This window comes from Prionailurus viverrinus, chromosome X, assembly GCF_022837055.1.
Source record: "Prionailurus viverrinus isolate Anna chromosome X, UM_Priviv_1.0, whole genome shotgun sequence".
Classification (NCBI taxonomy): Eukaryota; Metazoa; Chordata; class Mammalia; order Carnivora; family Felidae; genus Prionailurus; species Prionailurus viverrinus.
Window position 1 is genome coordinate 59,357,908 of NC_062579.1, and position 14,588 is coordinate 59,372,495.

At 36.7% G+C, this 14,588-nt stretch overlaps 1 protein-coding gene across 3 annotated transcripts in view; it reads left to right on the forward strand.

Annotated features, from left to right (window-relative positions):
* Nucleotides 1–14,588, forward strand: part of SH3BGRL (SH3 domain binding glutamate rich protein like) — an 84,826-nt gene that overhangs the window by 51,210 nt on the left and 19,028 nt on the right. Inside the window, exon 1 of one of the 3 annotated variants that reach the window (XM_047844901.1) lies at nucleotides 5,868–5,938. The exons of the other annotated variants lie outside the window; for them this stretch is intronic. Within the exon in view, the coding sequence (XP_047700857.1) occupies nucleotides 5,936–5,938 (3 nt within the window). The 5' untranslated portion in view covers nucleotides 5,868–5,935. Of the gene's footprint in view, nucleotides 1–5,867; nucleotides 5,939–14,588 lie in introns of those variants that run through there. 3 annotated transcript variants of the gene reach the window in all.

The window sequence follows — 14,588 nt, forward strand, 5'->3', positions numbered from 1 at the left end:
TTCGCTGTTCCTGGAGATTTTTCTCTGTTTCTTTCTAGTCTTTGTTGCTTTTGGTCTTTTTTTCCCACTCAAAGAGTCCACTTTAATATTTCTTGCAGGACTGGTTTAGTGGTCACCAACTCCCTGGGAAATTCATTATCTGTCCTTCTTTTCTGAATGACAACCTTGCTGGATAAAGTATTCTTGGCTGCATATTTTCCCATTAAGCACATTGAATATATAATGCCACTCCCTTCTGGCCTGGCAGGTTTTTTGTGTCGAGATCTCCTACCAAACTTATTTGTCTTCCTTGTAGGTTGGGTATTTCTTTTCCCTTACTGGAAATCCCTTTCAGGATTTTTTTTCCTAAGATTTTTTTTAATGTTTATTTATTTTTGAGAGAGAGAAAGCATGTGCATGTGAGCGAGGTGGAGCAGAGAGAGAGAGGGACAGAGGATCCAAAGCAGGCTTCTTGCTGACAGCAGAGAGCCCAATGTGGGGCTCGAACCCATGAACAGCGAGATCATGACCTGAGCTGAAGTCAGACACTCAACCAACTAAGCCACTCAGGTGCCCCCAGGATTCTTTACTTATCTCTGTATTTGGTTAGCAGTTATTTTCCCAGGAAGATCCAGAGAGGGTGACCAAGGACATACTTTTTACATGTATGGAAGGTAATTGGACAAAGAATTGCCTACCAACTGAGCCTGGAGAACTTAAATAGTCATATAAGCAACTTCTAGATTTTTAAACAACATTTAATAATATACATTTCTTTGTAAAGATTGTTGAAAATTCCTTTAAAAAGGCAAAAAAATATATATTGAAATAATCATATGTTTGTGTAACACTACTTAAAATCCTTGACCTTGGGGGTACCTGGGTGACTCAGTTGGTTTAGCATCTGACTCCTGATTTCAACTCAGGTCATGATCCCAGAGTCATGGGATTGAGTCAGCAGGCTCAGCATGGAGCCTGCTTAAGCTTCTCTCTCTCTCTCCTGGGGTGCCTGGATGGTTCAGTTGGTTAAGCCTCTGACTTTGGCTCAGGTCATGATCTCATGGTTTGAGCCCTACATCGGGCTCTATGCTGACAGCTCAGAGCATGGAGCCTGCTTTGGATTCTGTGTCTCCCTCTCTCTCTGCCCCTCCCATGCTCACACTGTCTCTCTCTCTCTCAAAAATAAATAAACATTAAAAAGAATGTTTTTAATTGTCTCTCTCCCTCTGCTGCTCCACCCCACTTGAGTGCTCTCTCTCTCTCTCAAATAAAATAAAATAAAATAAAATAAAATAAAATAAAATATTCTTTACCTTGATTAGACTGTAACTGAGGGTGGCTGTATTTTTTTTTTCAGTGTGTAAAAAAAATAAAGTCAGGCCTATTTGTCTGATTATATTACATTAATAAACCATGCTGTTTAATTATACAAAAATTTCATTGTTTTGATAGCTGACTCTGTGATCTAAAAGTATGATAGAGTTATTTGTGAAAGCCACTCAGATATGGTGTGTGTACAAAGATTTGCTATGTCCTATTATCATGCATTTAATAGAATGGTAATTTTTTTTTAAACTTTGGGACTCTTCCACGTTTTTTATTTATTTTTGGGACAGAGAGAGACAGAGCATGAACGGGGGAGGGGCAGAGAGAGAGGGAGACACAGAATCGGAAACAAGCTCCAGGCTCTGAGCCATCAGCCCAGAGCCTGACGCGGGGCTCGAGCTCACGGGCCACAAGATCGTGACCTGGCTGAAGTCGGACACTTAACCGACTGCGCCACCCAGGCACCCCAAGAATGGTAATTTTTAAGGGTAAATAGATTGAATTTGAGTAAGTTATAGGGGGCATTTTGTACCATTTCCATGAATTTGAACAACATGCAAAAATATTGTGTTTTTTTCCACATTTGATGGTGGACAATGGAGATATTCTCTTATTTGAATGTCATTAGCAATAGACCAAACCTTCCTAAATCATTCTATTTTGTTCCTTCTTTTTCTGTTGTCACCACAATACTACTCTCTAGTTTGAAAAAGCCATTGCCTTAAAATATTCTTACTGTACTGAGACAGAATTTGGACACAGCAAAGAGATGTTTTACCTGATTGAAAATGCAGTAGTACATATGCAAAAGCAGTTACCTTTACCTTTGGAAAGGTACAGGGAAGTGGAGAAATCATTTTCTTTCAACCTAGAGTTATTAGGAATTGCATTCATGAGAATTTGCATGTGTCTTTTTATTTGGGAGTATTATTGGTCTTCTTCATAGAATGATTTTGGGGGGCTTACAGAGATTAATTCAGTGACTTCGTTACTCATTGTTTCACATTTTTTTTTGGTCTATTTCCTTTTTTAAAATTTTTTTAACATTTATTTATTATTGAGAGACAGAGAGACACAGAGCGTGAGCAGGGGAGGGGTAGAGAGAAGGAAGACACAGAATCTGAAGTAGGCTCCAGGCTCTAAGCTGTCAGCACAGAGCCTGATGTGGGGCTTGAGATCACGAACTGTGAGATCATGACTTGAACCGAAGTCAGTCGCCTAACCAACTGAGCCACCCAGGCGCCCCATGGCCTTCTCCTTTTAAAGGAATTAAATGTTGGTGGACTTTTATAGTGAACACTAGCTAAGTGTCATGGGTATAGGGTTCGTGGTTCAAATTGACTTAACCTTGGAATTTTTTCTACTGCTTCAGATTTATCTGTCATTTGGGAGTGGTAATTATTTCACATTTGGAGCAGTTTAATAGATACCAGATAAAGTAACTAATATAAGAAAAAGAGCAGTTTTATAATTTGGCAGGAAATTTTTTTTAAGTAAGCTCTCTGCCCAACATGGGGCTTGAACTCATGACCCCAATATCAAGAGTCACATGCTCTACCCACTGCATCAGCCATGCATCCTTGGCAGGATGTTTTGAATGAAAATTTACTCTAAGACTCAAGAAATGTATTGTTTGGCAATATATAACCGTCAGACAACTTTCTATTAGACTCTCTTACATTAGAAGGACATTTTTATGGATATTATCAGATAAAATTTCTTACTTTGACACTTTTTCTATACACACTTCTGGAATTTTACTGTGATGCAGTAAACAGTTTCATCTTTTTAAGGTTTTTTTTTTAGGAAGAACTTTAAAGTCTGAGTGGCCCCTCAAACATTTGCTGGGTGTGTGTGCTTAACAGCCCATCTTGCTTCTCAGTGCCCCAGCAAATGAGTGAGGGAAGTCATTAGACGTTTTGAATGTTGAGGTGTCATCCCAGCACTTTACAAAGCATTTGTCTGGTAGTGACTACCTAGTGACTACACTATTTGCTTTAAACACCTATTTATCATCCTCATGTGCAATTTCTATTGATATTGATAGCTGCTTATCAAAAAGTTACATTGAATGGTGCAAATACAATATTCATAAGTTTGATTCTAGAGCCTGGCTCTTCATCTGCATTCCCTTACTATATAGCTCTGGAAGGACTGTATTGTAATAGGATTGATGTACTATGGTGTAATTCATTGTTTTTAATAACTTGAGAACAAGGGTTCTTTACGAATATTTAAAATAGGTAGCTACCATTCCTTGAGAGTTGACATTTATTTATTTATTTATTTATTTATTTATTTATTTTCTCACTTGTTACACATTTATAGAACACCTGCTATAGGTAAGATATGATAATGGGTACTGGATAACATGATGAGCAAGATAGATAAGGTTCCATCCATGAAAGAGCTTATTGTTTACAATCCAGCCTATTTTATTTTAGGCAGTATGAGAGGTACATTGTTTCTGTCATCTATATTTGTTTCTATAATCATTTTTGGAAGTGAATGCTATTACTCTCACCTCATAAATGAGGAATTTGAGACTCAGAAAATTTAATTAATTTGCTTAGTCACACAGATAAGAAATGTAGGATACAAATTCAAACCCAAGTCAGTCAGGTTTTGTATTAATTTTCTATGCTATGTAACAAAGTACTATCATTTTAGTAGCTAAAAACAGTACACATTTACTATATCACAGTGTCAGTGCATCAAGGAATCTGGCATAACTTAGCTGGGTTCTCTACAAGGCCTAAATCAAGGTGTCAACCAGGACTGGTTTGTCATCTAGAGGCTCCACTGTGGAAGAATCCACTTTTAAGCTCATGGTTGATGGCAGAATTAATTTCCTTGAGGCTGGAGTACTCATGACAGCTTGCTTTTTCATATGTAACAAAGGAGAGAGAAACTCTAGTGTGGGTTAGCAAGAAAGGTCAAGCCTTACAATATCATCACTAGAGTTACATTCCATCATGTTTGCCATATTCTGTTAATTGGAAGCAAGAAACAGTTCATTTCCATACTCCGGGGGAAGGGATTATACAAGGGAGTGAATCCTAGGAGGTAAGGATAATGGAGCCCCATGACAGTGTGCTTGCCACAAGTTCCATAATCTATTGTCTTTGCATTATACTATTCTGCCTTTATTAAGAGCTCTATATACATAAATTGATTTTTGAAATATTTTTTAACGTGTGTAAAGCATTATAACACCACTAAAAAAGTTTGGCAAGGGAATCCCCATAATCTCATGATCCTAACACCACTCAGTCTCCTGAGCAAGTTGTAAAGAGATAGCACTCCTACTATCTGTATAAGAGGTAATAATAATTGTGTTTGAATTCCTATCTGATATTTAAAAAACACAGTTTTCCTTGTCACAAGTTGGATTCATAGCAAATACATGATTCTTTAGACTTCTTTTTTCACTGTTTATATCATAAATGTTTTTCCTTGTTGCTACATAATCATACAGTGGTCAGTTTCAATTGTACTCAGCAATCTTTTGAATGATCACACCATTGTTTACTTAACCAAGTCCAAATAGTTTGATGCAGACAATTTTTAATCTTCCACTGCTAAAAAAATAAATAAATGACAACAACAATAAAAACACACCAAAACATTGCATAAACTCTTTAGGCACAAGTTCTATCCTCTTTTGCATTATTTACTTAAACTAGGAATTCAGAAGTGATATTACTGGATCAAGGAACATGAATGTTTCCATGGCTTTTGATGCACACTCTCAAAATGCTTCTAATTTTATTTGTCTTTAACTGAATTAATCAGCCTTCAAAATTGTAAAGGCATATAATTCTAATTGAAATTCTATGATCACTGGACAGACAGTATCTTAACTGTTGCTATTACTGCTGTAGTGGTTTTGGTAGGGCAAAGGGGAAATTATCTTTTCTTTATGGCCATGGACCAGATCTCAAGATGTTGTTCTATCCTGGAGTTCAAGTGAGGAAAAGGATTTCCTCAGGACTTATCCTTAGTATCAAAGGATGTCACTTACATGGATATTTTTATTGGTCATAGTGCAATACAGTGCCTTCCCCTACAATGGGGCAGAAGCTATTCACATGAGATACTTCAGAAATCTACATTAGTTTCTGTACAGGGACAGATTTAATTAATTTATTTCTTCAGATGCAATACCCTGTTGTTGAATGTGTCCATGTTGGCAGCACATTTCACAGTAGCTTTTCTTATAGTTGAAAAGGAAAAGAATAAAAAGATGGAGCTAATGTAGTACCCAGTATATTGGCTCATATTTGTCATCTGCTACAGTAATAAGAACAGATTATTTAGTTTTTTATGATTCAAGTACTGATAGTTTGGAGTTGGTGGTTGCGGCCCCCCCCCTTTTTTTTAAAGTATCTGTTGTGAGCTAGAGAATTTAGCTACCATATTTGGTTTTCATATGCCTGCCCTGTGACCTTACATTAGCCTGTTGGAGGATTTCTGTGTTTTTGCTTATCCTTATATGGCAAGGCTGCCTGGAGAATCTGTCTGACCAGAATTAGAAGCCCTGTAGCATTTGCAGGAAGTGTGGCTTTAGGAAGAAGCCGTCATTTGTGTAATTAAGTTTCCTTACGGCCAGAATTTGTTGCATAAAGAGATGGTGAGTTAGAGAACATTTTTGCTAACTATAAAATACCTCTTCATATGCCAAATTTCCTTTATTCTAATAAAATTCCCCTAAAGAAGATTGAAATCTCTTTGTACTGAGCTTGATAATGATAAGTGGTTGGAGCAGGGAAGTGGAGGCTGGAATAGATTGACAGTTTATTGTTATAGTTTATTGTTAAATTCTTAGTGCAAACTTAGTCTGAATTATTTTGGAACATAAGATCCACATATGTTAAACTCGCACTTGTCACAAATATTTAGCTTTGATATTTGATTATAACAATGTGATTTGTGTCAAGCAAAGTTTTTGCTTTAATGGCATTCCCAAAGCAGCCAGAACAGTCTAAAATACCTGTTACCCTATTTCACCCTTAGCACTAATTTCCTGTGGCTACCTATGGCCACAAGTCACTGACACTTTTGTGGAAGCACTTCGGAATGTTCTTAACTTCACACTTTATTTGTTCAAATATGTGACAGTTTTAAATGGAGAACTTTATATATATATATATATATATATATATATATATATATATATATAAAGGCACTGGGTTCATATGAATAACAGCTTCTTCACTGTAACTTTGTCTTATCAAGTCTTAAAGTTCTGTAACGGCTTTACTACTTGTGCCATGTTTGTTTCATTATCACAGAACTTCAGAGTGGGAAAGGATTAAAGGGATTATCTAGAAAAATCTACCCTGTGTATAAAACCTTTGAAACAATCAATGGTTTTATTGCTCTTACTTTAGGCCAAGCTTTGGAAGTAAGAATGATACAAAATATATGAACCATCTCTTCACTGAAAGAGCCATCATTAAGTTGACAGTATAATTAGTATGAGATAACAAGTGTGGTAGTGCATTATTTTGTTATTCATCATGCTTAGTATTTAAGTGGTGCTTTTCACTCATACAAATCTTGGGCAAGTGTGTGCTTTGAAGAAAATTTCTAATCCATTTGAGCATTAGTTCCTTCATCTGTGAATATGGAATGAAAATAATAGCAGCTGCCTCATAACACTGTTGTGGAAACAAAATAAGATAAGCATGTGAAAAAATATAAGGATGTAAAGGGCTTAGTATAGTGCCTGGCCCATAAAAAACCTTAATAAGTAATAATTATTATATTAAACTTTGGAGTTAGATTACACTTGGTGCAATGCAGACAGGAACCTAGTTCATATAAAATTCTGCAGCCCATTGTTAGCAAACCCTAAAGTGAAGTCTGTCCTTTTGTTTCCCCTTATTACCCCAGCCCTAATACACCCACTTCCATCCAACAGAAAGAGGCCAGACTTTGATTAAGGGCTGGCTAGTTTCCATTGCTTAAATTATCTGCTAGTATGGAATTTATAATCCTATGATTATAATTTATAAATTTCTTGAGACCATAAATAATATCTATTTTATTTTATTTTTACTTGTATCAGGGTAAGAACAATGGCCTTGAGGCCCAGTATGTACTTAGAAACTACATTATTTTTTTATAATTTTTTTATTTGAGTATGGTTGACACATAATGTTACAGTATTTTCAGGTGTACAACATAATGATTCAACTTCTGTGTACATTATCCTATGCTCACCAGAAGTGTAGCTACCATGCTTGATTGAATGGTAGCCCCTAACATTACCTAGGCAGGGATCCAGCACTAATCTTTTTCAAGCAGCAAAGGATCCTAATGTTGGATTTGGGTATTCTAGTTACTTTTTGTTCTAATGATGTGGAGATTGATTAAATTGTGTGCATACTCATTTGGACGATAATGGAAGCAAAATTATAGTCCAGTAAGTAGAATTTAGCATTAAATTATATAGTAAGAACACATCAAAAAGTGTTGTTGCTCTTTGTAAGAGATTGTTAACCTTGTATAATTTTTTTTAAATCTATTTAAGATGTCATGAAGATGGATATGGAATTGTAGTGTACTAATTTAAGCTTTGGAGTTAGAGATATCTAAGTTTGCATGCCAGCTCTGCCAGGCACTAGCTTTGTGACTTTGAGTAAATTTACTTCTTTTTTTTGGGGGGGGAGGGTTCAGCAATGCTTTATTAAACATAGAAAACAGACAGAAAAAGATCAGTTTCAAAGGTGGGTGTTGGTTACCCAGGGCCAGGACATCTCTCATAGTGATTTGTTTCTTTTTTTCAAAAATGTTTATTTTTTGGGAGAGAGAGGAAGAGAGAGAGAGAGCAGAGGAGAGGAGATGCAGAGAGAGGAAGAAAGAAAAGCCCAAACAGGCTCTGTGCTGTCAGTGCAGAGTCGGACGTGGGGCTTGATCTCACAAAGTGTGAGATCATGACCTGAGTTGAAATAAAGAGTCAGATGCTTAACTGACTGAACCCACCAGGCACCCCTCTTTGTGAATTTCCTTATGCATATCCCTTTCATGCCATAGTGGAAGGAACACTGTCCTCTCCCTAAGGAAGACAGATGTAACAGTGGGGGTGACCAGGTATCATGTAAAGTACGTGCTTTAAGAAAAGACAAAAGAATACTCAATGAGCATGAAACAAGAAAGATATCCACACAAGGTGGTCATTCAAGCACAGGTTATTTGGGATCTTTATCTCATAAGTGTTCCAGCCCCAAGGCCCATTCTAATGTGGCTGAGTAAAGGTAAAAAGACTGTGCATGTGAGATAGTCATTTGGATTAAAAAAAAAAGGTACAATTGGAGATGTAAAGTTAGACTGGAAACCCTATGAAAAATATTCTCTTAAATAAGCTTTTAGTAATGTGAAAATATACATTCTCTGAGAAAAGGTAAAATTTTCACTGCTGTGATGTTACAATTCCAGGGGTAAAATGAAGTCATTTTTATTGTTTGTAACAATAATTGGAATATCAAACATTTCTAGCTGTTGTCTGTCAAATCTGCACTCATTTTCTTCTTAATGTGTGTTTCTAAAATAGTACTGTCAGTATCTCTTTTTGAATGCAAAATAATGTCATAGTCTGAAGGTGAATATAAGGTCATTTTATTTTTTTTAAGTTTATTTATTTATTTTGAGAGAAAGAGACAGAGGCCAAAGGAGAGGGGTAGAGAGAATAGCAAGCAGGCTTCATAGTGTAAGCACAGAGCCCAATGGATATAGGGTTGGAACTCATGAACCGTGAGATCATCACCTGAGCCAAAACCAAGAATCAGACACTTAACTGACTAAGCCACCCAGGCGCCCCTCTTGGGGACTGATTTATAGAAACACCCCAAGTTCTTTTATTTTTTAGTTTACCTCTTCAAGTTCCCATTAGCCCAATCCCCACTGCTGTCCCACTTCTTTTTTATTCTATACCTTTCTATAAAATTCAGAAGTGAATTTGTAATCCATGCTGGTGAGAGTTTACATGCTACATGGATAAGTTCAGATTTGCCCGAGTCTTTTTTTGAAGCTACTATTTATTGACAACAATTTCACCACGTGGAGTACTGGGTGTTTATAGTAATTATGTCTTTTTCCCCCCATTTATTTATGTATTTATGTATTTATTTATTTTTAATTTTTTAAATTTATTTTTTTATTTTTTTAAATTTACATCAAAATTAGTTAGCATATACTGAAGCAATGATTTCAGAAGTAGATTCCTTAATGCCCCTTACCCATTTAGCCCATCCCCCTGCCCACAACCCCTTCAGCAACACTCAGTTTGTTCTCCATATTTATGAGTCTCTTCTGTTTTGTCCCCCTGCCTGTTTTTATATTATTTTTGTTTAACTTCCCTTATGTTCATCTGTTTTGTCTCTTAAAGTCCTCATATGAGTGAAGACATATGATTTTTGTCTTTCTCTGACTGACTAATTTCACTTAGCATAATACCCTCCAGTTCCATCCACATAGTTGCAAATGGCAAGATTTCATTCTTTTTGATTGCCAAGTAATACTCCATTGTATATATATACCACATCTTCTTTATCCATTCATCCATTGATGGATATTTGGGCTTTTTCCATACTTTGGCTATTGTTGATAGTGCTGCTATAAACATGGGGGTGCATGTGCTCCTTCAAAACAGCACACCTGTATCATGTGGATAAATGCCTAGTAGTGCAATTGCTGGGTCATAGGGTAGTTCTATTTTTAGTTTTTTGAGTAACCTCCATACTGTTTTCCAGAGTGGCTGCACCAGCTCGCATTCCCAGCAACAATGCAAAAGAGACCCTCTTTCTCTGCATCCTCGCCAACATCTGTTGTGGCCTGTTGTTAATGTTAGCCATTCTGACAAGTGTAAGGTGGTATCTCATTGTGGTTTTGAGTTGTATTTCCCTGTTGATGAGTGATGGTGAGCATTTTTTCATGTGTTGGCTGGCCATCTAGATGTCTTCTTTGGAGAAGTTTCTATTCATGTCTTTTGCCCATTTCTTCATTGGATTCTTTGTTTTTTGGGTGTTGAGTTTGATAAGTTCTTTGTAGATTTTGGATACTAACCCTTTATCTGATATGTCATTTGCAAATATCTTCTCCCATTCTATCGGTTGCCTTTTAATTTTGCTGATTGTTTCCTTCACTGTGCAGAAGGTTTTTATTTTGATGAGATCCCAGTAGTTCATTTTTGCTTTTGTTTCCCTTGCCTCCAGAGATGCGTTGAGTAAGAAGCTACTGAGGCCGAGGTCAAAGAGGTTGTTGCCTGCTTTCTCCTCGAGGATTTTGATGGCTTCCTGTATTACATTGAGGTCTTCCATCCATTTTGAGTTTATTTTTGTGTATGGTGTAAGAAAGTGGTCCAGGTTCATTCTTCTGCATGTCGCTGTCAAGTTTTCCCAGCACCACTTGCTGAAGAGACTGTCTTTATTCCATTGGATATTCTTTCCTGCTTTGTCAAAGATTAGTTGCCATACGTGTGTGGGTCCATTTCTGGGTTCTCTATTCTGTTCCATTGATCTGAGTGTCTGTTCTTGTGCCAGTACCAAACTGTCTTGAGGATTACAGCTTTGTAGTATAGCTTGAAGTCTGGGATTGTGATGCCTCCTGCTTTGGTTTTCTTTTTTAAGATTGCTTTGGCTATTCGGGGTCTTTGTGGTTCCATACAAATTTTAAGATTATTTGTTCTAGCTCTGTGAAGAATGCTGGTGTTACTTTGATAGGGATTGGATTCAATATGTAGATTGCTTTGGGGAATACCAACATTTTCACAATATTTGTTCTTCCTATCCAGGAGCATGGAATCTTTTTCCTTTTCTTAGTGTCTTCAATTTCTTTCATAAGCTTTCTATAGTTTTCAGCATATAGACTTTTCACCACTTGGGTTAGATTTATTCCTAGGTATTTTATGGTTTTTGGTGCAACTGTAAATGGGATTGATTCCTTGATTTCTCTTTTTATTGCTTCATTGCTGGTGTATAGGAATGCAACTGATTTCTGTTCATTGATTTTATATCCTGAAACTTTGCTGAATTCGTGGATCAGATCTAGCAGATTTTTGGTGGAATCTTTTGGGTTTTCCATATAGAGTATCATGTCATCGACAAAGAGTGAAAGTTTGACCTCTTCCTGGACGATTTGGATGCCTTTTATTTCTTTGTGTCGTCTGATTGCAGAGGCTAAGACTTCTAATACTATGTTGAATAACAGTGGTGAGAGTGAACATCCCTGTCTTGTTCCTGGCCTTAGGGGGAAAGATTTCAGTTTTTCCCCATTGAGGATGATATTAGCATTGGGTTGTTCATATGTGGCTTTTATGATCTCAAGGTATGATGCTTCTATCCCTACTTTCTTGTGGGTTTTTATCGAGAAAGGTTGCTGTATTCTGTCACATGCTTTCTCTGCATCTATTGAGAGGATAATATGGTTTTTGTCCTTTCTTTTATTTTTTTTTATTTAAAAAAAACTTTTTTTAACGTTTATTTATTTTTGAGACAGAGAGAGACAGAACATGAACGGGGGAGGGTCAGAGAGATGGAGACACAGAATCTGAAACAGGCTCCAGGCTCTGAGCTGGCAGCACAGAGCCCGACGTGGGGCTCAAACTCACGGACCACAAGATCATGACCTGAGCTGAAGTCGGCTGCTTAACGGACTGAGCCACCCAGGCGCCCCTGTCCTTTCTTTTATTAATGTGATGAATCACGTTAATTGTTTTGCAGATATTGAACCAGCCCTGCAGCCCAGGTATAAATCCCACTTGGTCATAGTGAATAATTTTTTTAATGTATTATTGGATCCGGTTGGCTAATATCTTGTTGAGGATTTTTGCATCCATGTTCATCAGGGAAATTGATCTATAGTTCTACTTTTCAGTGGGGTCTCTGTCTGGTTTTGGAATCAAGGTAATGCTGGCTTCATAGAAAGAGTTTGGAAGTTTTCCTTACATTTCTATTTTTTGGAACAGCCTCAAGAGAATAGGTGTTAACTCTTTGTTAAATATTTGGTAGAATTCCTCTGGAAAGCCATCTGGCCCTGGACTCTTGTTTCTTGACAGATTTTTGATTACTAATTCAATTTCAATTTCCTTATTGGTTATGGGTCTGTTCAAATTTTCTATTTCTTCCTGTTTCTCTTTTGGTAGTGTATATGTTTCTAGGAATTTATCCATTTCTTCCAGATTACCCATTTTATTGGCATATAATTGCTCATAATATTTTCTTACTATTTTTTTTTAATTTCTGTTTTGTTGGTTGTGATCTCTCCTCTTCAATCTTAACTTTATTTATTTGGGTCCTTTCCTTTTTCTTTTTGATCAAACTGGCTAGTGGTTTATCAGTTTTGTTAATTCATTCAAAGAACCAGCTTCTGGTTTCATCGATCTGTTCTACTGTTTTATTGGTTTCAATAGCATTAATTTCTGTTCTAATCTTTATTATTTCCTGTCTTCTGCTGGTTTGGGGTTTTATTTGCTGTTCTTTATCCAGCTCCTTAAGGCATAAGGTTAGGTTGTATATCTGAGATCTTTCTTCCTTCTTTAGGAAGGGCTGGATTGCTATATACTTTCCTCTTATGACCGCCTTTGCTGCATTCCCAGAGGTTTAGGGTTGTGGTGTTATCATTTTCATTGACTTCAATACACTTTTTAATGCCTTCTTTAACATCTTGGTTAGTCTATTCATTCTTTAGTAGGATGTTCTTCAGTCTCCAAGTATTTGTTACCTTTCCACATTTTTTCTTGTGGTTGATTTCAAGTTTCATAGTGTTGTGGTCTGAAAATATGCACGGTATGATCTCAATCTTTTTGTACTTACTTAGGGCTGATTTGTGTCCCAGTATATGGTCTATTCTGGAGAACGTTCCATGTGCACTGGAGAAGAATGTGTATTCTGCTGCTTTAGGATGAAATGTTCTGAGTATATCTGTTAAGTCCATCTGGTCCAATGTGTCATTCAAAGCCATTGTTCCTTTGTTGATTTTTTGATGAGATGATCTGTCTACTGCTGTGAATGGAGTGTTGAAGTCTCCTACTATTATGGTATTATTGTCAATGAGTTTCTTTATGTTTGTGATTAATTGATTTATATATTTGGGTTCTTTCACATTTGGCACATAAATGTTCACAATTGGTAGGTCTTCTTGATCTATAGACCCCTTGATTATGATATAATGCACTTCTGCATCTCTTGATACAGTCTTTATTTTAAAGTCTAGATTGTCTAATAGAAGTATGGCTACTCTGGCTTTCTTTTGTTGACCATTAGCATGATAGATGGTTCTCCATCCGCTTACTTTCAATATGAAGGTGTCTTTAGGTCTAACGTGGGTCTCTTGTAAACAGCATATAGATGTATCTTGTTTTTTTTATCCATTCTGTTACCCTATGTCTTTTGATTGGAGCATTGAGTCCACTGACGTTTAGTGTGAGTACTGAAAGATACGAATTTATTGCCATTATACTTCTAGAGTTGGAGTTTCTGGTGGTGTTCTGTGATCCTTTCTAATCTTTTGTTGCTTGTGATATATATTGTTTGCTATTGATATATATATATATATATATATATATATATATTCATCTTTTCTCCCCTCTCCCCTCAGAGACTCTTTCATAAAATTTCTTGCAGGGCTGGTTTAGTGTTAATAAACTCCTTTAATTTTTGTTTGTCTGGGAAACTTTTTCTCTCTCCCATTTTGAATGACAGCCTTGCTGGATAAAGAATTCTTGGCTTCATATTTTTCTGATTCAGCACACTGAATATATACCACCACTCCTTTCTGGCCTGCCAAGTTTCTGTGGATACGTCTGCTGCAAACCTGATCTGTCTTCCCTTGTAGGTTAGGGACTTTTTTTCCCTTGCTGCTTTCATGATTCTCTCCTTGCCTGAGTATTTTGTGAATTTGACTATGATATGCCTTGTTGATGGTTGGTTTTTGTTGAATCTAATGCAAGTCCCCTGTGGTTCCTGGATTTTGAGGTCTGTCTTTCTGCAGCTTAACAAAGTTTTCCACTATGGTTTGCTCACATAACCCTTCTACCCCTATTTCTCTCTCTTCCTCCTCTGGAACCCCTATGATTCTGATGTTGTTCCTTTTTAATGAGTCACTGATATCTCTAATTCTTAAATAGTGCTCTTTTGCCTTAATCTCCCTCTTTTTTTCTTCTTCGTTATTCTCTATAAGTTGTCCTCTTTATCACTGATTCTCTGTTCTGCCTCATCCATCCTTGCCACCGCTGCATCCATCCGTGATTGCAGCTCAGTTATAGCATGTTTAATATCATT